The sequence below is a fragment of the Lepisosteus platostomus genome, chromosome 4, assembly GCF_059453375.1.
Source record: "Lepisosteus platostomus isolate fLepPlt1 chromosome 4, fLepPlt1.hap1, whole genome shotgun sequence".
Taxonomy (NCBI): Eukaryota; Metazoa; Chordata; class Actinopteri; order Semionotiformes; family Lepisosteidae; genus Lepisosteus; species Lepisosteus platostomus.
Window position 1 is genome coordinate 52649886 of NC_142614.1, and position 27685 is coordinate 52677570.

At 37.2% G+C, this 27685-nt stretch overlaps 2 protein-coding genes and 1 long non-coding RNA gene across 4 annotated transcripts in view; 1 reads left to right on the forward strand and 2 right to left on the reverse strand.

Moving 5' to 3' along the window:
- Positions 1-2090, forward strand: part of LOC148673418 (E3 ubiquitin-protein ligase MARCHF3) — a 47562-nt gene extending 45472 nt beyond the window's left edge. For both annotated transcript variants that reach the window (XM_088629843.1, XM_088629842.1), the window contains 2 exons: positions 195-404; positions 1310-2090. In XM_088629843.1, coding sequence (XP_088485969.1) covers positions 195-404; positions 1310-1468 — 369 coding nt within the window. In that variant the 3' untranslated portion in view covers positions 1469-2090. The remainder of the gene's footprint in view (positions 1-194; positions 405-1309) is intronic.
- A 1630-nt stretch (positions 2091-3720) lies between these two features.
- LOC148673419 (uncharacterized) lies at positions 3721-6025 on the reverse strand. Its single transcript, XR_015936019.1, has 2 exons — positions 4416-6025; positions 3721-4376 (listed from the first exon to the last, which is right to left on the reverse strand). It is a non-coding gene; the product is annotated as an uncharacterized LOC148673419 (long non-coding RNA).
- Positions 6026-7568: 1543 nt separating this feature from the next.
- On the reverse strand, positions 7569-26524 carry lmnb1 (lamin B1). The gene is made up of 11 exons (XM_088629840.1): positions 25815-26524; positions 18421-18577; positions 17277-17402; positions 16710-16880; positions 15473-15598; positions 14869-15089; positions 13007-13232; positions 10860-10964; positions 9934-10053; positions 8565-8675; positions 7569-8202 (listed from the first exon to the last, which is right to left on the reverse strand). Exons 1-11 carry the CDS (start codon positions 26177-26179, stop codon positions 8161-8163), a joined length of 1770 nt encoding a protein of 589 aa, XP_088485966.1. The 5' UTR covers positions 26180-26524; the 3' UTR covers positions 7569-8160.
- Between the last annotated feature and the right edge of the window lie 1161 nt (positions 26525-27685).

Here is a 27685-nt window from a genome sequence, read left to right on the forward strand (position 1 = left end):
CCACTACAGCAATGTGGTTGTTTACATACCACATTGCTGCGGTGATAAAACTGTTCTGTGCAATGTGAATCTAAATCAGACAATGTATTTGTTAGCCTCTTTCTTTTACCTTTTTTACTTCTAATACAGTAAAGAGTCTTTCAGAAACAAAGGTGAATTTTGAAGGCAAGATATGTTTTTTTTTATTCTCTTAGTGGTTAAGGAACCCTGGCCCACAGCATGAGAAGAGGACATTGTTTGGAGACATGGTGTGCTTCTTCTTCATCACCCCCTTGGCCACTATCTCCGGCTGGCTGTGTTTGCGTGGAGCTGTGGACCATCTGCACTTTAGCAGCAGGCTGGAGGCTGTGGGACTAATTGCACTGACTGTTGCACTATTTACTATTTACCTCTTTTGGACACTAGTGAGTATGCTACAGCACATTATGAAATATCAGCTATGAACACATATTGATCAGTGTAATGCATTTTATGGGTAGCAGCAAAAGGACATCTCTATTAGCACCACAATACAAAACCTTAATACCATTAGACAAAGGTCCCATGAAAAATCAAATGAAATGTGATGAAATGGAAATATAGTTTTAAAGAATGTCATGGAAGGATTAGGTAGTGAAAGGTGTTGAAAGTGAGTACAATAGGTTTGGGGGAAAAGACGGGCTAAGTTGAAAGGCCCCTGTCTTCCTGTATTGCTTCCTGTATTGCTTGGGAATGTCTCTTACCTAGATTTGATAGATAAAAAGCAGATATTGTAGCATAAGTGCATTTAGAGACCATCAGCCTCCTGATAACAATCAACTCTAAAATGCTGGGTTGAAGCACTGAGAGGTAATTCAAATGAGAAGGACATTCCAAACAGATATACACATTAAAATGTATATATTTAGTTATTCATTGAAGCATGTTAATAGTAGTTTAGTAATCATAAGAATAGTAACAAACAAGAAGAGGCCATTCACTAGCCAGTGATTAGTGGTTGGTTGGTTAATATTGGTAGGTAGGAACTTACTTTACCAAGGATCTGATCCAGCTGTTTCTTGAAAGACACCAAGGTATCAGCTTCAAGAGCATGTCTGGGTAGTTTGTTTCATACTCCCACAACCCCTTGTGTGCCTCCTCTTCTCAGTTTTAAGTGTAGTTCCGGATTGTTTCCACTAGTGTCCTTCGATTCATGTTTCATAGTTTACTCAGAAATGATGTGAATATAGTAAATATCATATCTAAATGTTCTACACCTACAGTAAAGCACATAATGCAAGGCTCTATTTCAACCATGTTTTTAAAACCTCGTTGTGTTTTTTGTTTACAGGTTTCTTTTAGGTACCACTGTAGACTGTATAACGAGTGGCGTAGGACCAATCAAAGAGTCATACTTCTTCTCCCAAAGTCCTCTAGTGTTCCTTCAACACAGCAGTCTCTGCTTGGCCTTCCTCCCATCAAACGCAATTCTAAAGAGACAATTGTTTGAGCTGTGTCTCCGTGCTGGACAAGGGATCATGACTAATTCCATCCAAAGATTTTTGTTCTCAAAATCATGGTTTCTCATAGGATACTATTCTGTTGGAATGGCAAAACGGTCTTATTTTTACATTTCACAAAGATTACTATCGACTGATTCTACAAGCAGGATATATGTGTACCGTACAGTTCTTTATGTACAAAATGACTATTTCTTAACTGTCTACAGCTCATTTCAATGAAGTTAAATTGTCACTTATTTAAAATAATAGTTTTGTCTATAGAGCAAATCAAGACATTGTCTTTCCGTGAGCAGATAGAATCAGATATGCAACCCGGAACGTTGCATCTCTGTTGTGAAATACCATTTCACTACACTTGAAAGGATGGTAAAAAAATATTTTTTGCCTTCAAATGCCTTTTACAGCTTCCTGCATCTTAACAGTAATGTTAAGACACAGAGGCAGACAAATATTAATTTCATCTTTATTACTAATTTCACAATTTTCTTTCCTTGTTGCTGGGATTTTTATAAACAACTCATTTAAAAGTTTTCTTTTTACTTCATTTAAGTGTTTTTTTTAAATACAGCTAATGAATGATGTGAATGTGAATAAAGAATCATAACTATTTTTGAGGATTTAACAAGAAATATTTTATTTGCCTTTATATATATATATTAGTTGGAGTATTTTATGGGTCCACCTTGTTAAATCTATTATAGAATTTCTTTTTTTGCATAAGATATATGGTAATAGTGAAAGTTGGATGCTTTCCAGAGCAACCTTCTATTGTGGATGGTATAAAACAGGCAAACTTGTTGAACTGTTAACATTGAATTTCTAACACTGATGGAAAAAATATCTATTAAAATGTATCTAAAAATCTATTACAGTACATTTAAATACTCACCCCTATCTATTGATATTCTGAAACAATTTTGAACTTTCCCATTGTATTTGACAGAATTCTGTTTTTGTTTTTACTTTTATTAGCTACAAAAGCCATATTTAAGTTAAAAGGCTAACAATGTTTATTTAATTCGTTTTGGACTTCACGTACAGCCAAATGAAATTCATAATGTCTGCAACTTTTTGTACACTTGGTAAAGAGCTAAAGGGCAGCTGTAAAATAGTCATTGTTAGTGAAGGCCTTCTGAAAATTAACATGTGCACAATATTTTAATCTTAAACCATTAGACCCTGCCTCGTCCTGGTTATTTATCCCCTGAAAAATTACAGAATTGTAGTTCATAACTACTGCTTAAGAGTAGAGGGGCCCTATCCCAGTGTTCTGTTTCTGTGACTAGAGGACAAGCTTGCATCACTAAATGTAAGAAGATAATTGGTAGTTCTTTTTGATCTATGATCTGATGTGATACTTTTCAGGATTGTAAACGTTTATGGTCAAAGGTGACTGTGCAGTGTGTCTTGTTTTGTGAATAATTCATTCACGAAACATTAATTATCTTGACTTTGAATAGCATAGCAAGCAAAATATGGTATTATAGCCAGATGTTTGGAGTCTTACATACTGCTCAAAATTGTTTACATTGCTTGAACCTTCGTAAAGCATGTGTTTAATTGTGACACTTTTAAAAACCACCCGATTCCTTATTTCTTTTTCATCATCATAAGCTGGTGCCCGTCTTAAGTATGGAGTGTAAATATATGTATTGTAAAGGTGAAAAATGACCATAGTTCAAGTTAACTCAAAAGTCTCTTGTTGATAAGTGGCATAGATGAAAGTTAAGGTACAGTACTTCCTACTTACACTGAAGGTTTTTTGCCTTCTCTATAAAAGATGACCACTGTACAGTTAAATAGTTGATCATTGCTAAATGTCTGGAGCTACACACCAGGGACATGCATGTATTTTTCAGGATGGAAGAAAAGCCTCTGCTTTGAAAACCTCCTGGAGTTAGGGCTCTTCTGATGTGACAGTTTGGCATGTTCCTCCGTTTATGTACAATTCAAGATGAAACTCCGAAAGAATTTATCATCACTATGCCACCACAAGGGAAACAAATGAACAAAAATCTTGTTTCTGTGCTATGTAAAAGGTTACCAAGAGCTATTTATTCCTTAGTATGGAATTATTAAAATGAGCCTCATGCATTCATCACTGTGAGGTGATATCTTGGTGACTGCAGAGATTGTTAGTTTTAGGAACATATGAAAGTTACAGTAGATGTTGTGTTGTCCCCTTTAGAGATCAAAATGTAACCCTGTAATCCTATTGCAATTAAGGTTCGCTCTCCTCAAGGAGTAACCGCAAAAGTGCCAGATTTAATTTGTTTATCCACCAAAAAATAAGTCTATTCAAGCACAGCTGAATAGATATTTTGGTACTGCAAATGTAAATAGAGAGGATTGTATAAAATTACAGAGGGAGACTTAAATGTTATTTTTATTCAATTAAAAGTATCTGTGAGAACATCCTAGAAATCCAGCACACAACTTTTACATCTCCACTCCCTTCTATACCAAGTCAAGACTGCATCATTTTAGTGGTTTTGGCATTTACACAACCATTTGATTTCAATTTCATTTCAGATGCTGGTATTCTATAAATAGTGTGCATAGCATTTCCTTTTTTGAGGAAAGGGAAGGAAACTTTCCACTTATTTAAACAAGCTTATAACTTCAGTCAAACCCAACTAGCAATGGGCTTGATGCCCTGTTTTAACACCAGTTACAGGCAGTAAGCTGAAAAAAATGGAAATCATTCATGTAACTCTGCATGTTCTACTGTAGAAGTTTATACCTTAGTTGCAATCAGTATTGGTCTTAAATCCAATATCTGACCTATGATAAATGAATGAGCAATTGTAATAGGACAGTGCAATGTAGTTATGATAAAACAGTACATTTTTAGTGAGATATAAATATAGATACATTCAAAAGGAGTTTTTCAGACTTTTTTCAAATTTAAACTAATTTTAAATAAATTTAAACTAACTAAAAAACTAAATTTTCAACCCAAACAAGAAAACAATTTGCTTGAGTGTGATAAGCCTGTCTTTTTCATTAAAGGTTAATTTATTTTAATAAAATACTGAAGCCATTAAAAGGAAAAACTGCTAGATACGTTTAGAAAATAAGGTTTCAAAAGGATTTACATGTAATTGGTCTGTGTTCTAAAATTTTAAAAGATTTTAGTTTTTATTTGAAACTTCCTCCTCCAAGGTTTTAGGTGTACCCTAGGAATCTTTGTAATACGTTTGTGAGTACATCAACTTACTGTAAATCATTCTTCTTACAATAAATACAATTCCCTGCTGAGGACACTCATCTAAAACAAAAGTGCTCTTGTGACCACTATAAAGCCTTCATGTGACTACTTTAGAACTTCTGTAAATATAACACCATCCACATATGGCAGATCTCCTCACTCTCACATGAAGCTAATATAGACAAAATAGAAGACATACCTAGTTTTCTAGAGTAAAACATCAAGTGATTAAAGGATAAATAAATTGTCATCATATCCCTAGTTACATTACTGTCATCTATTTTGCTTACCATTGTACAACACATTGAGAAGCAGTGGTTCTTGGTTTGTCATCTCTGTTTTTGTCACATTACAGGGATAACAGGAAATGTAGTATACTGGGGGCAAGTTTAATATAAATCCAGTGGGCAGAGGACTGGTAGTATAATAAAGTTAACAGGACCTAATTGCTAAATGCCTTACTAATGTACTAACCCTTTATAAGCTAGTCTGACAGGTAATACATTCCTATTTAAAAATGGTTAATTTGAAAGTAAAACAAAAGTCACATACTACTATAGGGTACATATTTGTTGTGCAGCTGCAATGTCTTCTCATGTATTGGACTGTCCATCCCTTTTAAGGCACAAATACAAGAGTTACTTGAAACTGAATAACCTTTGAAAAACACTTAAGATTCTAACAGGTTGTAATGGTGACAGTTTGCAATGTGCCATTTTTCATCTGTGTGTAAATTGAATTGCTTGCTATTTTCCTGTTTGCTGTGTTACACACTGTACCTCTTAAAAGAGAATGACTCAGATTATTGTATCTCAGCATTTGTCTGTATGATACAACGTATTGCAGTTTTTATGCAATTTTGTAGAATAGTGCAGTGTAAACTTTTAATTACAATAAAATTCCAGTGTTGATCTTTTTAATTATGCCCGAGTTCATGTTTTATGGAGACATTCAAACTTTTTTGGGGTTCTCAGGATGCATTTGAGTATCAATGCCTCTCAGGGCTTTAGAAACTGACAGAAAACTCACGAAAACTGCAGATGAACAGATGCACAAAGGGTCAAGGTTCACCCTACAAAAGAGCCCACATAGGGCAATGGATGAATTATGATGCAAAAGATACCTTCTGGTAGGAGCCAAAAGTAAAAGCTTTTACCACAAGAGAAAGTCCTCATCCTGTCCATCTCAACAACTGAATTACATAGTATCAACAGTCTCAGTGAAGTTAAGGTTAGCCAACACAACACTTGCCAGCATACTATTTCTACACTGACAATTTCTTCAACCCTTTCATAATTAAAATACAATGCTCTGCAACCTTAAAAATGACCATAGAATATGGTATATGGTATGGTATAGGCCTTCCATCAGTTTGTATTATAACACATCCTTGGAAGCTATTCTACAAATTCTACAAATCAAGCAGCATAACTATATGATGCACACTACCAAAATATTTTATCATTGTATTCAGTTTCCATTGATTTGTTTAACCCTTGGTTAAATCCACTGCTATTTTAGTTAACTGCCAGAAGGTGGTACAAGTGATAGCGCTTTTCAAACAAACGCAGGAGCATCAGTTAAAAACAGGATATACTGGGAGAAGCTTACATTGACGTATAGCAACTTTAAGCCAATTTTTGTAAAGAACAGGAACCTAAATGTTTTGTACCTTAACACATCTCTTCATTCCTGAAGTGGAACAATTATATATATCCCTTGTACACAAAATGCATAGGAATACTGCTTAAAGTTCAGAACTTAATTTTTCCTCATCTATGCCTTACCTTACTGTATAAATGGGATGATTAGACAGGTAGAATTGTTGAATAAGGGCTATGAACAGAAACTAGACAGCAAATCAAAAGCATGTCACTATTCTTCAAACCGGGCCCAAATACCTGCTCACATGGTGGTTTAGAATTACACTCTCTAATACTTCCATTCAGTAAAAGAAAGCATTATTTATTGCCGTTCATCAAGGTGTCCACTAAAACTGAGGCAATTTCCTTCCAGTTTCTGCAGTGTAGCTTGAAATGTTTTTCAATTATATACTGAACTGTTGCATTAGGAAGTTTTCTTAAATGGCTGAAGTAGGTACTGTAGTTGCATCAGCATGCGTAGGCTACAAAGGAACAAGTAAATTCTTAGCAATCAACTAGTGATTCAGATGTCTATCTAAGGCAACGTGCACAGAAATGAATTACTGACATGTACAGTAGAACCATTTAAGAAAATATTTATTACATGGTGAAAAGAAAAACGTTTCGGCTGAGAACACCCAAAGATACAAGACCACAAGGAGTCAAGGGGTGTGAACACACACCTCAAAGAAGGCTCCACAGCTGAAACGCATTTCTTTTCTTCTCTTTTCATGGAAAAAACGTTTTCTTAAATGGTTCTACATGTCAGTAATTCATGTCAGTAAGAAGTTGCCCAAGATTAAGACATCATCTAATTCACCAGTTAATTGCTAAGAATTGCTTTATTTTAATAGGTAACCAAAAGATGTCAATTGGCATTGGATCAAAAATACAAGAATAAATTAAACTGCTCTGACACTGAGCTGTTGTCAGCTATTACATAAGCAGATGCAAAGTTATCTGTTGATTTCTGCCCTTTGCCCAATGTGGCACACAGTGTTTGTCTAGGATTAGTATTTGCACTTAACTGTCCAGGTCACATGGACACACATGCATAATCATTGTGACTGAACTCCCATATCCACTCTGACCCCTTGTGGTCTTGCACAGAATCTTCAGACTGCAAACACCACATGAGGACATGATCTACCTTCCAAATTCTGAATACCTCAAACTAACTTGTCATAATGGTATAGTTCGAAAGGCATTCCATGAAATCAAATCAAATGACTCTTACCAGGAAGAAAACCCTTTTATTAATTCTATGAAAACAAAGACTTCAAATTTTAAATAGTTTGTTTCACAAGTAAATGCCTAATATCTACATTCCAAAAAAGCAACTGCTTATCTAACATCTGACTGCTGAAATACCACACTAAAACCAGTTTTAATAACCATCTTCCCCAGACATTTTCAGTAAGGAAGAGCCTTTAAAATGTTTTTTTTTTTAAATCACAATATACAGTAAAAAAAGTAAATGAAATTGTTTTCACAGCACCTTGACAAAGAGTGACTTGTTTGAATTCTGCAAGCTGCCTAGTCATCACAGACCTCAGGTACAATTTGACTAGTCTACAAAAATAGTATTCATCATTTTTTAAAAAAAGGTTCTTGCTTTTACAAATGTCCAGTTGTGACATTTAACAAGATTCACATTAAACAGAAAATAATGTACCAAATGGCTTACCAACACTCCCATATGTTGAACTGTAAATAAAATTAAAAAGGGTCTATTAAAAACTAAGATACAAAAATAGTTTTCTTCTGTTGAAGGTCTGTTGGCAGCAGAAAAAATAGATTTGATACAGAAATGTTGTGTAGAAGTTTACATAATCAAACAGCTCCTGTTGGAGGCTCGTGGATCTCCCTACAAGAGAAAAGGAAACCAAATATTTGCTTTCAATTATAATCAAAATATGGCTGTTTTCCAAAAATGTTAAAATGAATCCTTCTTGCTATAAGGAAACAAGTTCCCAGAACATTTTAAAAGAAACATGAAATCCAAATTCGCATATTATGTTTATGAAAAAAATAAAACACTGCTGATGCAGCTCTTGGCAATCATAAACCTTAAAACATGTTTTATAACTTCAAACTTTAATGTATTGATAACCAAGCTAACTGAAGTAATGTGTAAGATAATATTTTAGGCACCTGAACTGGAGCCTTTTAGATCAGACAGCACAACAGAAGCAATTTCAGGAACATTGATTATATTAAAGAGCCTACCTGTTGGTGAAAGAGGTCTTCCTCGCCGACTTCAATCCCTTCCTCTTCCTCCTCATTCTCCTGCTCATCCAACACACTGGTCTTGAAAACAGTAGTTCTGTAAGCGACCTCCTGAAAATGCAAACATTAAAAAGTGCTGTACTTATGCTCAATGACAAGACTCTATATTTTACACCAATAACCACTAAGAACATTAAGTGTGTATGTCTTAAATAGTGATAAACATATTTGTCGATTGAGTAGTATTGTTCCTTAGGATATGAAACAAGCTCAGAGATTTCATAAAAATACCAGGTGCACAGTGCTTGGTATACAAGTTGACTTAAAATTTCACAGCACTGTGGAAATGGTCACATACAAACTTCACAGTACCATTAAAAGTCACTCCCCCCCATCTTCAAAGCATCTCCAACAATGATAAAAATTCAAAGCAATTATTTATACTCAAATACATGAAAACCCAACTCAACTTGGCTGGATAGCTTGTTCCAGACTCCCACAACTGTTTGTGTGAAGTAGTGCTTGCTGTTCTACATTTGTAATATATTGTCCTATATTTTTACTATAGTGTTGTCTGGTTTGTATATCAAAGTGGATTTTGAAGTTCAATGAATTCATACTGTCAGTTCCTTTGAGAATTATGAATGTCTGAATCAAGTACCCTCAGTTATTTACATTATTCTAGTTATTTTGTTAGTGCAGTGCAGTAAATTCCTTTGAGTCCAGACATATCTGGCTATCCTGCCCTGGTCTGAAATGAGAACTGCAATACTTATTAAACAGGAGGACTGGAACTTTATGATATTTTAAATGAGGTCTTACTAGTACACACTGCTAAAACATAATATCCCTTTTTTTCCCAACTGTTAAGGTCAGGGGTCTAAAACCTAGCTCTTGGAGGGCTTCATCTCCTCTGGTTATTGTTCTAACCTGAGTACTCAAGCAATTAGCCTGCGTAAAATACACACATCTGATTTTTTCCTCAGATTGTTGATTTTTTATCTATTTTTACATTTATTACATAATACATTAAATATTAACAATTAAAAGGTACATTCCACTGTAAATCATCTCAGAGACTGACTATTTCAGACTATTAAAATTATGCAGAAAATTGAAATGCATAACTAAGAACATGATTAAAACAAACCAGAAAACTCACAATTAAGGAATTGAGTCTGAGACCCCTGGTCTAGATAGGTAGACAATTTCCATCTAGTAAGCATTTTTAAGGACCTCCTACAAACCCTCCTAACTGAGGGACTAGTGAATGTTTATTAATTTCACTCCAACCCCACCCACCCAAACAGCAGAGTCTTTGGCCAAAGACCCTCTTGCACAACAGCATCACACTAAGCAGACACCTTACCTCTCCCTGAGAGTTCTTCAGTACAACTTTCACATCCTCACCAGTGCCCCAGGAACTCTGGTTCTTCCAGATGAGATCAGTAGGATAGCTGGCACTCACTCCAGCATTATTGGCCCAGATCTGTCAACAAAACATAACCTTTGACCTGCTGTTATAGTCAAATGTGTCACTCTCCTCTCAAAACACCATCAGATGACTGGGTAAAATCACAATGTTCTTCAAAGGAATTAACTGGCTAGGGTTCTTTCAGCCCTGAGTGACCACTGCGAGTGAGACACACCTCTACACCAAACAATCATATGTGAGAGGTTCAGCAGAATGTTACCCCTGATGTGCTAAATTTTATACAAAATTGTATAATCTTAATTTATCAACATATTGATCTGTTTGTCACAGGCAAAACCATTTATGATGACCAATGCTAATTCAACAATAAATGACACAGAAAAGATAAAAAAGAGCAATGAGACTCATTTTGTTCTTGATTCTGAGGGAAACAAGACGTGAAAGTCAATCATTACACAATCATCAGGAAAGGAAATCATCAATATCTCAATACTGTGAGCAGTATAATTTAATTAGAAAATTATTTTCCATCTTTAACATGCCATTTATTGCTACACCCAATGTAAACAGAACACAAAATTCATAAGTCATTTATAAGCGTTTTTACAACATTCCTACAATTAGTTATGTGGAGTTCCAATATATAATATGTATATTAACGCATTACGTGCTCAAAAGTACTGGTAATCAATTGAGTGAAAGTTAATGTTCTAATAGTGCTATCCCAGTTTGAAAATTCAGATATTTTTAAGAATTTATTTTTCATGTCAGCATTAGAACATACATATTGAGATAAAATCACCCATTTTACAAGCAGCATTTGAAAGTGTATGTGAATCTTTGCAAAAATGTGAACTTACTGTTACTTTCTGGGTTGCTCTTAAAATAAACTTGGCGTTAAACTTAAAGGTGGCCGATGTTTCACCAATTGTTCTCGTCAGTTCCATGCCTCCCATTGGCTGGTCCTACATAAAGGCATACGAAATATTAGCATAGATGGGAAATCAAGTAACAGACCTTATTACACACACATTCATTATTTTGTTGCGAGCTTTATGGGGGCAAAGGTTTAAAAAACGAACATTTATTCATTTTCAATAAATGCAAACTTTAGTAAACAAGAATTTAAAAAGCACCCACATTATTAAAAAAACATTCCTTCTCATTCTTAAAGATGAACCACATTAAAGTTGACTTCCTCCGCTAACATAACCAGTACCCGCACCTGAAGAAAGGCTGGATTCCTTATTTTACTCACTGTAATATGACTTTCCTTTACAATAAGAAATAAGAAGTCAAATTCATTATAGATGCTGAGGTTTGAGAGTTTTGAAGTGCTAGTTCTCTGAATTAAAAACTGTGGTATAGGATATACATTTCAGAAATGCATACAATGCTTTCAGTTTAAACATCATTTATAATTGCGATTTCATTTTAATTGGTCCTTAAAAATCAAGTGAATCATTAACCAGAAAAAAAGCTTAAGTAGGTGCAATGTCAAGTTCCCAAACAAAAAAGCATTTGACCCTACTTTAACAATATAAGTTATAACTAATATTGTTATATAAGTTATTATAATATACAATATAATAAATATTGGTGGTGCTTGAGTACACACAGCACCCATGGAACTGTTTATGCTAGTAACCACGTATATTCTCAGCATGATCATTTATAGCAACAGAGAAAAAAGGCTTCATATTTCTCGAAGGGAATGAATAAAATGAGAAGTTGGGAAAGTGACAATTTTGGCATAATGAACCTCAGGTCATTTTAAAGGTCACGAATAAGTGTTGAGCAACCTTCCCCTTCAGCATCTTCTCGCCACTTTCTGAGAAGTGGTGATTGACAGTCTTCCCCTTTCTACAATTAGAGGTTTAGCAAGTCAGGGTATAAAAGCATAGTGAGGGTGAGAACTGCTGTGGAGAGCAACCAGAAAAGATGGTAGTCACTTCACTACTAATTTTATGTTCCTTTTCATGTTATTCTCACCTCACAAAGCATGTAGCTGTAATGTTACCTTGAAACATCCCGACTATAAACCTGGTCCACTTACATCTACCACATGGAAAGGCCAAAACGAGTGTATGAACGATTACAGAATAAAAATTCCAATGCTAGTATGAATTGCAGACTTTCACACAGGTCTATAGATCACATATTTAAGACGTCTGGAAACCAAAAATCAAAGACTCGTAGCATGACCCCTTAAAACTATGCATTGCCATAAAACTGAGCGCATAATAGAAGAAAAAGCAACAAGGCTACAGAATATTATTGTGCAAAGCTACACTGAAACCTAGCCAGCTGCATAAAATAACTCGTTTTACTGGTCAATTATACGGATTATAAGCAGGGGTGTAGTCTTAGCCTAAACGCTTATCTGCCAAAATCACCTAAACTGAAAAACAGAAAAAAAAAAAACTTACCTTGTTGTTTGGGTATATTTTGTCCAGTTCTGACATTAATTTATAATACTGATTTTCAATAATTTATAATATGTGGTCCTTTTTCCTTTCTTTATAATGAAGCTGTACAGCTTGAACTGCTGACTGGATTTATTTAAAGCATGTTCATTTCTGAGAATGTGGAACTGACGCGGTAAATCCAGTATCAAGAGATTTACCATCACTAACATATTTCTGTACAGACTGACTGAAACAGTGATATGAGTTCAATCCTTTGCTTCACCAGTCCAAGGGATCCAAACAGAAGTTGCCATAATATGCAACTGAAGTTTTCCTTTAGTGTCTGACACCCTGTGTGTATTAGGAAATGCAAATTGTCCTGGCTTGTTCAAACGGTCAAAAACTGCAAGATACATTAAGTCTACACGTTACCATCCCGCCAAACCACAAAAGTTCACCAATTTGTGCAATACCTACGTTTGCTTCTTATTTAACCAGATTTTAAGTGGGCAGCATTGCTTTGAATTCACAATACATAAAGAAAACCCACCATAAAGTGGCTACAAATTGTCCATCCGGTCAGTAATTTTATTCATTACCTGTTCGGAGGTGTTGTGCAAGCAGATGAACTTGCCATCCACATCCAGCTCATCGATGCAGACGTTGCCGGTGGCGGAGGCCGAGTGTGCGATGCGGACACTGCTGCTGGCCTCGGACTCCTCCACGTCCACGCGCTTCCTCTTGCCGCGGGTGGTGCGCACACTGCGGCTGGAGGAGGCCCGTGAGACCGTCACGCGAGAGGAGGGGCTTGGAGACAGCTTCAGCCTGCAGAGGCAGAATCACAGCTCACGTCAAGAAAGAAGCTTTTAAAAAAAAAAACTGGAACTGTTCACCAAAGAGCGCAGGGCAGCACTCGCACACCCCTACAAATCAATAGCCAAAAAGCGTTCCATATTCATCACCAAGCATCTTCAGGTAAGTACAAAATTAAAATGACACCGCTACTTCTTGGACAGTGACCAGAAATTTCTACTTGTAAAACTAGAACATGAAAGGACTTTTACTAAACCACAAGAGTGAATGAATGCTGGAGCACCTCAGTGGTTCGACAAAAAAGGCATGCTTTAAACGAGTAGCATTCATCAAGACATTTCTGGTATGACGCATGGTTGGGCCATTTGCATACTTGTTAGTGGTGTAAATAAGTTTCAACACGACAGTGACTCCCAAAACTTGCAAGCGCTAAGTGACAATTAGACATACTTCACTCATTCAATCATTTCTGCAGTCTTCCTTAAAGGCTCAGAGCCCACAGCTTGCCACATTACGATTGGCTAAACAAGGGGTATAGTGAAGGAGCGAGTATATAGTCCTTGTTTTCTCTGTGCTACTGACAAGCCTGAAGCACAAAACTTTATTATGGAGATTTTATTTTAAAAATAGTTACAAATAGGGGATTTCAAAAGTAGTGAATATTGGGAATAACTAAATGGAGTAATCAATAAGTAAATGAAATAAATCCTAACACTCAGCTTGTAAAGATTTTGCCATGAACATACCCAAGCAGTTAGTATAATTAGAGGCACATGAATTTTGTTCTCTGACACAGCTCCGGTGAGGAGAGTATTTGTTTTACCCAGTGTGCCTGAATTATGTTAACTGTGACGATACACACACTAAACTACACAAAATACAAGTTACACTATGCTACATTCTAGCTACCCAGAAAAAATCCCAGACAGCTACCAAGCATTGGACTCTTAAATAAGACCTACAAATGCAAACAGAAGAGATAAGCTGCCTTCCAGACTGAATACAACTGGTGGTTAAATGCATCTCTGCAAAACTGGATGCAACCAAATGAATGGGAACCTATCTCACTATTCTAAAAATGCACCCACTCATCAGGAGAGGCGGTTTTTAACTGAGGGATTTTTACATAGGAAATCAAAGTTCCCTAAAAAACCCAAAATATCAAGCTCTCTTAACAAGGTTCACATGCTTGGCTCCAATCTGGTCTTCCAGGGTGACCTGAGACAAGGAGCTTTCACCTTCCTCTATTTTCCTCTTCCTTTACCCCCCCACCTATTCTGCATCACCATCCTCATCTTCTTATTTTGTGTCTTTCTGGACTGTTGATTGACACTTAATCGTTTACCCAGAACTTAATTAACTAGGGTAAACCAAGGTAAATTGAACGATTGGTTTGATAACTGAATCTGGACCTCCTACGTTTCAGCAAAAAAAAACTTTTGTTTTGAAGTTGGAAATGTTGGCACAAACCAGGTGTTGTACATTGTATCTAGTTTCTTAGATAGACTTACATAGTCACCTATAGCTGTAACTATTTAAATGGGTCTTACCTCTTTCTTAATGACTGAAAGTACATCTGAAAATATTTGGGTCTCCCACTCCCACTGGGTACCCTCGCCCCAGTCCTTATACTGGAGGCAGAACTTACCTCTCCTCCTCTCCCTCCAGCAACTTCCTATAGGCATTGATCTCCATGTCCAGGGCCAGCTTTACATCCAGGAGCTGTTCGTAATCATCCAGCTGCTGTTGCATCTTCTCCCTGATGTCCGCAATCTCGCGCTCTCTCTCAGCCAGGACCCTGCGGCTGTTGTCCTTCTCATGGGCAAGTGCTGCCTCCAGCTCATCGATCCTGTCCTGCCACCCACGTGTCTGTCAAGCACACAGAAACACCGCTAGCAAACCACACCACAGCAGCTTTGTATATTGAAAACCTGTTTCTGGTCATTTTTACTAATGTGATTTGGTTTACTAGGACTGCTTTATGTCAAAGTGGTTAAGATGGAAAAGTGATCTTTCAGGATTCCATAGATGTCAATTCCTGCATTATGAACTTTAGGACCATGGAGAAAAGTTGCAATATTTAGGAATTCTCAGTCTGAGAAAAATCCCCACTAAAATCTAGTATATACCGTACTCTGTTAACATCAACATTGGTGAGAATAAAAAAAGCCATAGAAATAGGAGGATGGAAGAATTCTTACATCAGGGTTGTTTTTAGACCATTCTAGGCGGCTGTAATCATGTCCACTTACCTCCTTCTGCAGGCTGGCAAGCTGAGCAGACAGGCTTTCCACACGCAAGCGTGTCTCCTTGAGTTCTTCATGAGCCATGCTAGCTGAAGAGCTGTTCATCTCCGAAGACAGCCTGGTGTTCTCCAGCTAAAGCACAACACAGTAGTCCAGAGCCTGATGCTTGTACAAATAAAATAACTACGAATTCTAAGAAAAGGAAGACCTATCACTATTGCACAGAATGGTAATGTGCAAATTTCCTGCCTAGTTACAACAGGAAATGCATCACTAACACTACAAACAGAACAGATAAAAAATAGCCATCAGTCACGCTAGAAATGTGCAAGACCATTTCACAACAATGAAAAGCAGACATTTAAACTGCAGAAGGCTGATCATTTTAAGATATACCCGGTATTTCATCCGCAATCGAGCAGACTCGCTTACGTCAATCTGACCCAAACAAAACATAAGTGCAATATTTGTTTTATTCATTCACTTGGCTTTAATGTTCCTCATATATCATAATAGTCTACTGCAACCACTAAATGCATTTATATGTATTGCAGGAAGTAGAAGTAGCCATATTTGCTTTTTCTTCTATGTGTTGTGTGCTAAAAAACAGTACCTGAAATCCACAGATTTGTTTCTACGTTTTTCCCCATTGTACAACTATCACTGTAATATAATGTAAAGGGTGCTCCATTTCAGACTAACATTAAATAAAGTCTTTCAGATCATAAGAGATCCAAACATTCTTATACAGCTTACAGCTGTGTACTGTAAAAACTGTTTTTTTAGAGACAATTTATGTACCTCTAACAAAAAACATTTTCAGACCAGTTTTTACTACACTGGTGAAGCAGCCTCTTGCTTTATGGTTTATAGAAACCACTACTCCTTTGCAAGTATTATTTTGTGGATAACACAAAGCTTTGAACAAAAAATTATACTTCAACTGAAATGCAACCAATATCCAGTTTAGTGCTCTTACAGTCATCCAGCTGAGAACAGTCTCAGAAAGCTGATGGATAAGTTTCAAAAACTCATTACTGTTGGAATTAAGTGCAGCGGCAGAGCAGACTGAAAGCAACAACCAAAATTAAACCGCAAAGTCTGCCGAAATGGATAGTGATTAATCAATGGAAAATCAGCTATTTAAAAAGAATCTATAAAGGCTATTTCAGGCATTCATGTGCTCTTCAAATGCTAAGCCTTGAAAGGCATCCCAGACTAGAGTAGATGCACACTCCCTTGCCTTGGCCTGGTAAGTTTGCTCCATCTGCTCCTTGTAAAGCTTCACTTGCTCATCGTGCTGCTGCCTCATTTCAGCGAGAGCCTGCGCCAGCTTGAACTCGTACTCATTCTGCTTGCCGGAGTCCACCTCCACCGTCCGCGTCTCGTGTCTGCGGCGGAAGTCCTTCATCTCCTGCAGCGAAATGGAAGAGCAGGCCATTACCGGCTGGGTATGATCCACACACCCGAGTGACTGTGGATCATTACAATCGTGTCACGTCTTTCAGGTCACAGAGCCCACTGGTCTAAATTGCGTTATGAATCAAATAAGTTGTGCTGTGTGCAGTTATGCATCACAGCTTATTACCTCCAGGGAAAGAAGAAAATCAATTAAATTTAATCATCTTGCTCAAAGCCAATTGCTAAGCTTGAAATGGGCTTTCTAGGTCAACCACTATAGTCAAATATATCACAGCAAAAATGCAAAAAACATTACCTAAGAAACTAAAATTCAGTTTGACATACACCCATAAATACTGGTACAAGGTTACATTTTCCTGATCATTTCAACCACTCCAGAGTTACTTGCCTCATCATACACATTCTTGCGGAACTCAAAATCCTCGCCAAGACTCTGATAGCGGTTCTGCAGGTCAACTCTGAGCAGGGTCTCATCTTCAAGCTGCTTCTTGGCTGAAACCAAGTCCTGACTCAGCTGAATTAGAATAGCAGGTGAAAGAACAGACAAGAGTTAGAATCAAAGGCTTAAAACTCACACTGGCAAGATTCCATAAACTCTGTGCAGACAGAGATATAATCATAAACCCAAGAACCCTGGTTCAAAAAGAATGAACTCTTCTTCTGTAGCTTCCCGGAGTTGCTCAAAACAAAATGCTTCACTTAACCGGTGCAAAGAACACTATATCAAGCTTAAAATGGAGTTTTAAGTAATTTCAAAGATCAAGAGTATCAGAGTCAGATACTATCAGGTACAGTCAGATACTATCAAATTAAAATGAGTAATTTGCTGTTGAGATTTTTTTTTTCTAATATCAGTGTACCATCTGCATGTGACTGCAGTTAGATTCTGGTAACTGTTAAGAGCCAACAAGTATAAGCACTAATGTAAAACACAGCCTAGCTCTGTAAAACACAGCCGTGGGACTGATTCTCCTTTCCTAATCCGTTTTTATTCTGAGAACGCCATCAAGCTGCACTGACTGTTCCTTCAGCTTCCACATAAGTCACTCCATTCTTGAGAATTTCTTTATAGTTAACAAGATCCCTTATTGTAAAAAAATGTTTTTTTGCAAATAAAATAAAGACTAAGAAATGCACCATGGTTGCATAACTATTAGTACTAGAATAAATTTAGCAAATTACCTTCAACTCCCCCTACTGTGGATTATCTCAGTCATCTAGTCATGAGCAAAAGAGCAGATCTCTATACTGGAATGCAGCAACTGAGGCAGAAAGGCTAAAATTATTAGAGTAGAAGGGTATGATTTTTGCAACATGACGAGTGGAATGGCATTCACCATTGAATCAATCAGTATATAATATTATAATCATTTTTTATTCAACAAGTCTTCTGTCATTTAACCTCAATGCAAAGCCTGTTTTAATTAATCTTTTGCTATAGCCTGCAAGAAATAAAGAGCAATGCCTTTATCCTGAAACAGTTTCAAACAGCACATGTAAGTCCTCTCCTACTAGGTCTCCTGCAAACCTACCTCCGAAATCTGGTCCTGCAAGTCAGCCAAGGTTGCCTCTAGGGATTTCTTGTCTAACAGAGCAGTGGCCAGCACTGCCTCCTTGGTGTTAAAAGCCGCTTCTAGTTCCTTCAGCTTGGCTTGAGATCCAATAAGGTCAGCTTCTTTCTTTGCATAGCTGTAAAAAAAACCAAAATGCTGCTGACCTGCTCCAATCTACCCAAAGGAAAAGCACATTTGAAAAATAAAAAATGAAAAAGTTTCAAACATTAGTTAACACTTCTTTTGTTAACGTGGATTTCAAGATAAGATAAGATCACTTTATTAGCCATATACAATTTCTTGCATTAGGAATTTGTCTTTTCGCATACCCCAGCTTGCTCTGCATGAGACGCACAGGCACACAGATGGGGAGAGAGAAGGCTGGGGTCAGAGCGCAGGGTCAGCCATTTATACGGCTCCCCTGGAGCAGTAGGGGTTAAGGGCCTTGCTCAGGGGCCAAACTGAGTAGGATTCTCCTGCTGTTTAAATTAGAATCATACAATTAAAAATACAATCAAAATTAGAATCATACATTAGTAAGAACCCATTGACAAAATTCAACTGTACTTATCCTAATTATACCACAGCACTGGAATACAGTTTAACAACTGTGGAAGGTATAATAAAAAATAAATGATGGCAATCTAAGACAAACCTGTAAACCTGTTTCATCTCAACCACAGAGATTGTATAACATAAAATGTCTTAAATGGTCATATCATGTTGAAATATTCATAACATGCTTTAAAACTCTGAAGTGGAACAAAGAAAGGGAGGTGTCCAAGCGAACAGTTTATTAAGTAATTACTTTGGAAGGTATATAGTGTACCTAAGTCACAAAACAAGTAGTCAAATGAAACATTAGCATGGAAAAGTCATCACACAGTAACACTCCTCTTTAAAAATTGCCATATGTTTTTATTATGGCCTGTTAACTACACTTAAACTGCAATAAAAGGATGCATCCATTCCAGGAATCCCTTGTCTAAACAATGCTCGTTTCAATGTAGGTGAACAGTAACGAGAGGAAATCAATTTGACACAAAAAAAGTCTGTTAAGGCATTTGGTAAGAAGTGACCCAAAAAGGCTCAATTTAACAGCCTTTTTTTTAGCCGTTGGGCACCTAGACAATGATCTAGTGTTCAGTGTCCAAGGTCAGCTACAAAGAAGATTCTAAATGGCACAGTACAAAGAGCTCCATCTACTGTATGAACATGGAACAAAAACTACCTTAACACTAAACCACAGCACTTTTGAACTTTTAACAGCTAATTAATCCTATCATTAATTTAAGCCCTGTCAAAGTATAATTTGTAGACAAAAGGACATTTTATAAAAACAGAACCAAAGCAAAAGCTCAAATAAGTGCAATATGAACAAGCATAACATCATTAAACAATACCTATGTGATCTCACAAGGCAAAGAAAATATGATCATGATACTGGACTTGTAATCTACACCAAATAAAGAATTACTTATGCATTTGTAGAAAAGGTTTACAGAGTTTGGATATTAAAGGTTTTTGAAATCACTTTGATTAAGTTATCTTTCAGTAATGACCATGATACACTCAAGTGAGTGACTAACCTTCAGACCTTTAATCACTTCATGCTAGTGTTGACTGGGCATGGGTGTTGAGGCTACTTACCCAGTTAAAAAAGCTGAAGACATCATGCCTTTGGTATACCATTGCTATGACGAGAGCTAGACTAAATAAGTGCACTGATGCTTGCTATCTACAGTGTTCTGAGTTACCAATTCTTAACCTGGGAAAAATGACAGTCAGTCAATGACAGACCATGAGTCAGAAAATGTTGCCAAGATTGATGGGGAGATCCAAGTGTGATGGTTGGATAGGAGCGTGTAGCTGCTATAGAACTCCACTAGCAGTAATTGATGACAAAGTCCCAGGACCTCATTTGCTACTATTCCTGTAGAATCCTCCTGACATGACAACGTTCCCACGGGACAATGCACACTCTAATGCAGCTCATTAACTGCTACCTTTCAAGATGAGAATGTGACAGTTATGTCATGGATGCCCCACACAATGGACTTGAGCCTGCTTTGGGGGGAATAAATGTGCAGCTCCCAGTGTTTACAGACCATTAAATAGGTAGATGCCTGATTAGTCTTTACAACACTAACGGGGCAGAATCCCAAAACATCACTTTCACAACAGACCATCTGTTAATTACCAATATTAATATGCATAACATTTACCAAGATCATCTACTCAATAGGATGGCAACACACGTGCTACAAAATAAGGTGGCTATGTTTAATAAGGTTTCTTTTCCATTTACATCCACCAATCATTGGATACTTTAAAAGTTACTTGAAAACCATTATTGTATCTTGATTTGTACAAATCATAATTGTCTCAGAATTTGATCCATAAATGGAGAAATCGTATTTGAATTTATTGTATACCCAGGATGTGGGGCCTCAGATGTCTATCCTATGGTTTGGTAGAGAAGGAGAGAATGTAGCAGAAACAGCTCCACATTCTCATCTTAGCTCCACACACCTGATGTAGTACTGAAGAAACCCTGTGCCCATGTAGCTGTTGCAGGGATTAAGTGAAGAGACTAGAGAAAACCTCTCAAGGATGTTGTGAAAAGCTGAGCCAAAAAGACAGCACAACAGTTTCCAGTTACAGTGAGTGCCCTTGCAACCTGATAGTTACCTTAAAAAAAGTTGTATACACTTAGAGTTCACATACCTAAAAAACAGATGAATGGGAGATATTGAAAAGAATGGGACGTATTAAGCATCAGACTTTTAATTTAAAACCAGGGGGCTTTGCAGGACAACATATTTCACCTCAGGTTTACATCTTCCAATGAAAAATCAAACACAAAAGGTGTGTGACAAAGGGTCTCAACTGTAGAGCTCCAAAAATAAAAGAGAATGCAAATAAAGACAAACTAGTCCCACAATACATAATCACTTTAAAAAAAAACAAATCCCAGAGGCTTAACTAGTAAATACACTCGCTACGAACAAGCTGAGCTCTAAGATCCAGACACTGAGTTTAAATCTCACATCATGTCACTACCCATGAGCAGGAAAGTAATTGGCTTAACACTGCTAGTGTTAAAGGACCCACGCTCTCCTCAGTTCTGGTACCAGTGATTTCCTAGAGCACCTGCAGATTTGTGTGGAAGACAGTGAGGGACAGAGTGTGTAGTAGGTCAAAGGAGAATGAATGGCAAACATGTGAACTGGCAAGAGCAGCCCATCTTGCCTGTGTGAGTACAGGGGTCAGTGTAATGTGTCAAGACAAAGACAACAGGCAATTACAGAGGACATTATAGGCAACTTACACATCATGATTTTGAAATAGGTTTATTTATAAAATGTACGGACCTATGAGAGATTTCTGTATAACATTAACAGTCCCCCCAAAAAACGTCTCGGTATGCTGCTGGTGCCGATGACATATTCCGAGATGCCCAATACTGCTAGTTTTGCAATCAAACTTGCCACAAAATTATGGTTAACAGATTTTTCTTCTAAGGAATTACAATTCTTAGTATTTAGTGTAATAAAATGATCAAAAACAAACTTCTGAACAAATAAGGGGGAAAAAAACAAGCAAAAATGCTACAAAGCAATGAATACATGCAGGGAAGAACATTGTGCAACTGCAATGACCTAAACCCTACTGGAATTTCAAACATTTTACACGCCCCAAAGAAAAACTGTACTTAAAACAGAAAAGGCCCCTCCCTTGATGTGTTGTATTCAGCAATTGAACTAGGAGACTCAAAAAAAAAAAAGAGAGACGGCCAATTTTATCCACAGTCCAAATTTCCTTTGGCTGGCTTTGGTTTTCTACAACAATCATAGCTGTGAACTTTAGAACTGTGCAACCTTATTTCATTCACAAACCTTTAATTGAACACTTGAAGCTCAATATAACTAGAGCTTAGAACATACTGAAAAATGTGTGCATCTGTTTATATGTATTCGGTGATGACTGGTGTCCCATCCAAGGTGTATCCTGCCTTGCACACTTTGCTTGCCGGGATAGGCTCCAGCACCCTCACAACACTATTAGTTAAAGCAGTTAGTAAATGAGTGTATGGAAGGAGTTCTTAAATCTTATCTAGTACTCTCATACATGAAGTCACTAGAATCTCCACTGTCCTTAGTGGATCACGTGCATTCAAACAATACAGCACACCTATAACCATAGGTACATGTACTTCAATGTTTACATTGAAAGCGTCCCAGGAATGTGCATGTAGAATAAGAATTAATATCAATTACAGGTCTCTCGAAAAAGAGTATATGGCAGCCAAGACAAAAGGGCTCTTTGTAATTTATGGTTTAAAAGCTAATGGGAACAACTGGCACAACTGAGGAGTAACTGTGCAAAACCAGTCTTCCAGCTGCTGTGTCACTCAAGTGATCTGCACTAAAAAGGAAAACCATTGAAGAGGAAGAATTTACACTTGTAGCAAAAGACCAACCCATATGAAGGATTCTTGTTTAAATCTATTAATCGGCCATTGTGAATGAACATTTGTAAGACATACACAGATTTTGACAGCAACTGTTCTTATATCAATGTTACCATTAATATTCATCACCTCATTCAAATAGTCTTGCCAATTGTGTTATACTTTTTGTAACTGCACAAAATCAGATAGCTTTCAGTTTCCTGTATTTTGTATTTTAATTAAAATAAACAGTTCACAGTTAAACAATTCTTCAAAAAGCAAGTGTCCATGACCAAATGGCTATGGTTAACTTGCTCAGAAAAGGAAAATTAATAAGGGGGGTAAATGTACTGTACTTGATCTGGCTCAACTTTGTAACACCCAGGGTTTATCTACAGTATTAGAATGATGCAAGTACCTTAAGGTGTTGAGCTTAGCCCCTGCAATTTCACAAATAACTGATGGTTCACACTAGAATAAGTGTTTGCAAATAGTTATGGCTTTAATGTCCATTAAGAAATCAATCAGTTTACAAAATTCGTAAAACTTCCATTAAGTTTTGAAAACATTTTCCTCTCATGGAACAAGGATTGGACTGTTAAAAACCAAGCATTTTAAAGTTGGGCTTCCTGCAGGCTTTACGAGCCACAGGGAGACAAGTCAGACTCAAAAGAAACTCTATAAGTGAATTCTTTCTGAACTTCAGACTTTCTGAAGAATAACAAACAACTTTAACAGCTTCAATTGATGTATGAAACCACCTGTTAGACACCAAGTGCATAAATATACGATTACAACTGTTCCAATTAATCTTTGAACAGATGCGGATGTAGTGCAAATCTGTGCTGCTGTCAATCAAATATTAACCAAATCTTATTGTCCTCTAAACTATTAAAACCTTTGTGTATCGCTCCTTGTACTTTGGTTTCTACTGCCATGACAGACATGTCGATTGCAGTTCCTGCTTTATCGTAGGGGTTCAATAGCAAAAATGAACTTTTCAAATGCCATCAAATATACACAATAGTCCTGGCAAAGTTACAATGTCCTAATTAAAGCCAGGCCTGCAAACATTGAGTATTTGAAGGTTGAAAGCCCATATTTCACACCATCATATCTTTTCACTGCAGTTTAATTTACAAGAATTGATTTTAAGATGTTTGAGAGTCTCAAGTTGCTAATTTTAGCGTCGAGTTTATCGGGTATGTGGTGGCTTTTAAAAAAAAATCAATGCAAGAGTTTCTTAATTTAGTTTTCAATTTATAATTTCATAACCCATTCCAATCAAGATTTAATGAACATAGTAATAAACAATATGCTTTTGTGTACATGACTTAAGATCTTTTTTCAAACTGCTTTGGTATAGACCACATTTTTAAAAAAGCATTCCTTGAAAATTAAGAAGCAGACAAGAGACACTACATTTATTAAACAGGTATGTTAAATCTCTCTAATTATAACCAATGAGTCTATTACAGCAGCAAGTTGAACAGAGAAAAGGTTTTTACACAAAGGACTGTGGAAGTGTGGAATAACCTACGAATCTAACTTGCTGCATGTGTTTAATGCGTTAAGGATCAAACCAGATAGATGAGCCGCGTAGACCTCTAATTATGCTCTATTAAAACCTGTTTCAAAAGCGAATATTTGTGAAGAATTCAAGCTTACGCAGCAAGAGGGGGGGCGCGGCCATCTTAACTAGACCTTCAAAGTGAGATGACAAGTACAACCTGATTAACATTAGTCTCTTTTTCTTGAGAAGTACACACTGGCTAGAGAAAAAAAAACATTAAGGTAACAACATTCCAGTCTAGAATAATAAAAATCAGCTAGTGCAATTATCCAGCTCCCCTTAAAAGTGAGAATTTCGTTTCCCTACAGGATGAGAACAGGCATTATTCCAAGCATATTTCAGACGCCTACGCCTAACAGGAAGCTGGAAAAGAAAGGCACGATGACCCGAACACCCTACAAAAAATGCACTGTTCATCGACGGGTCCGAAATTTGACCTTGAGCAAATTGATCCTACTTTCAAAATAACAAAAAAGCGCTCGCCCCTTAGGTGACGACTGTGTCCTCTTTGATTTAAAAAAAATAAATTAAGGATCCGAACATTATTCAACTCAAGAATGCGTCCCTGTGTTGCAGAACACAACCCCTCCCCTTTTCCACATATGGCCAATAGTAGTAGAATTGTAGCGTACTATCATTCGGTCTACCAGCATGGCAGAAGACCCATTAATTCCCGGTCACTGAGCTGCGTATGGGAGCGGATGCTTCCGGAGCGATCAACGTAAACAGGCCGTTAAAAAAAATCTCGGGACATTATTTGAGTTAGTCGAGCAGGACTGGCGACCAAAACAATCATCTTTGGCCGACTTGCTGCAAAAAAGGTCATGTGGACTTGGGGATTTCAATAAACAGCTTTGTCGAGAGGTATATACCCCTCCCCCACCAAGTCGGAAAGGTGTGGCACTAGGAAAACTGACAGAAGAAAAGGACACAAAGCGACCCACAGTTCTGCAATGCAACTTAATAAACTTCCCCATGACACTCAACAGAAGTTACCAAACACGCCCATCTGAGGCAATCAATGAAAAGCGACTTCCAGAAGAATGTCTAAAATATATTAAAATTTTCTGTCGTTGTTCTTAAACCCTGTGTAGTTAATGTCGTTTGACTAATTAAATGTTTTATTTATAATTTCTACCGCATTGCTTGCTACAAACACATTGGTTCGTTTACAATTAAATACGACCCTCACAAATCCTATAAAGTGTGTGTAAAATATTTTAACTTGTATATAATGTCAATATGCACAAGGTTATATATAAAACATGATATGATTTCATGGGATTTTACCTCCAATTCAGATTTAGAAAAGCCTAATTGTCCATATAACGCCAAAAGCAAACTTACTTCTGGAGTAGCTGTTCATGCTCCGTTTTTATCTTGCCCAGCTCAATCTGCAGCCTGGCTCTTTCCCTGGCTGTGTCATCCAGAGATTTCCTGGTGTCTGCTAGCTCGGTTTCGTACAGAGACTTCAAGCCAGTGATCTCCCGGCTCCGCACCTCTTCTTTCTCGGAAATCTGCAGCTGAAGAACGCCGTTTTCCGATTCCAGACTCCGCACCTTTTCGATATAAATGGCCAGACGGTCGTTCAGGTTTCTCAATTCTTCTTTCTCCCGCAACCTGGTTATCCTTGTGGGGCTCAACGGAGTGCTAGCAGCGCTGGAACGGGTGCTTATTCTTTGCCCAGCCGGGGTTGAAGTTGCTGTCGCCATTGTAACAGAAGAAGCAAATGTAGGAGACCAAATTGCGAAACAAAGCAGGCCGAAAAAAAAGCTATGCAGGACAAAATCCCTAAAAGTACAAAAAAAAAAAACAATATGTAGATTTTCCCACAAAGCCAAGCTATTTATAAAATCAAGGAGCAGAAATCATATATTTATCTTGATTCCCTTCTTTAAAAAAATATTATAAATACAAAAAGGGTATAATGAAGCCAATAAAAAAGAAAAAAGCGCAAGCAAAGCAAAAAGGGAAAAGCAAGCTAGGAATTGACCAAAAAAAACCTACAAACCGCCTCCCTTTACTTTGTCTCCCAACCGAATGAAAGAAAGGGTTTGACTAATATGGCCGCTCATTAGCATCTAACAGCAACGTGACTGTATGAAACCAATGATATAAAGTAACGAAAGCCGTCCTTTCAAATTGCGAGTTAGAGACAAAATTCAAAATAAATCCTAAACGCACGTGTGCAGTTTAGCAGCAATTTGTAATGTATATTGACCATCAAAATAAACTTTTCTTTCAGGTTTTAGAAAATAATATATACAGATGGTGTATAATGACTACATGTTTCTGGCGTCATTTTGACGGCTTTGATAATTCTTGATTGACTGTGATAGACTCGATTGATTGTCTAAGCGCTGAACCACTTCGTTAGTAAGAGACGTAATCGGGCACCGGTGAAAAAGTGACTACACGAAAGCAAAACACAAAATAAAACGATTGACCAGTTATTTCACAGGACAACTATTGTTCGTCTGCATCCTTGGATGGAAATCGCCGGTAGTGTAACCAAGATTATGTGGGTAGGTTACATTGGTGGACATCAGTAAGTAAGGTGCAATTGTAGAACGAGTCGTTTATTGCCGCAGACCAGACGGAGAGGTTTAAATTGCCTTCACAGGAGTATGTAGTCTCTACAAATCTTCACTATTAAACCAGAGTGTACAGAGTTACATTTACTAAGTCCTGAAATACTGTATCTTCTGCTGCGCTTCCCTGCCGACTCGGGAAGGTATTGAATAGGACAACGCGTGTACTAACGCTGGTCCTGTAACGGCTTTCTTGCGCGATAGAAATGCGACAGCAGTGCAGTGGATGCTGTATTTGCTATTTGACTTGAGCCATTTTGAAAAGTTGTCGGATTTATTCTCACGATGTGTGGCATCTAAAGTTTGGAGATCTACTATAAGTAAAATAGACTCTATGTGAGGAATGAGTCAGAATCCCGCAAAAAACGCAATCTGAAAGTCTTACAAAGCCCGAGTCGCAGCTCTATAATAATAATAATAATAATAATAATAATAATAATAATTGCTTACACTTATATAGCGCTTTTCTGGACACTCCACTCAAAGCGCTTTACAGGTAATGTCGACTCCCCTCCACCACCACCAATGTGCAGCATCCACCTGGATGATCTACAGCTTTTATTGCCTCCAAAAGTTTCTAGACCTCTTTTGATAACAAATGTTGATCAGCACAATGAGCTGTTGCGA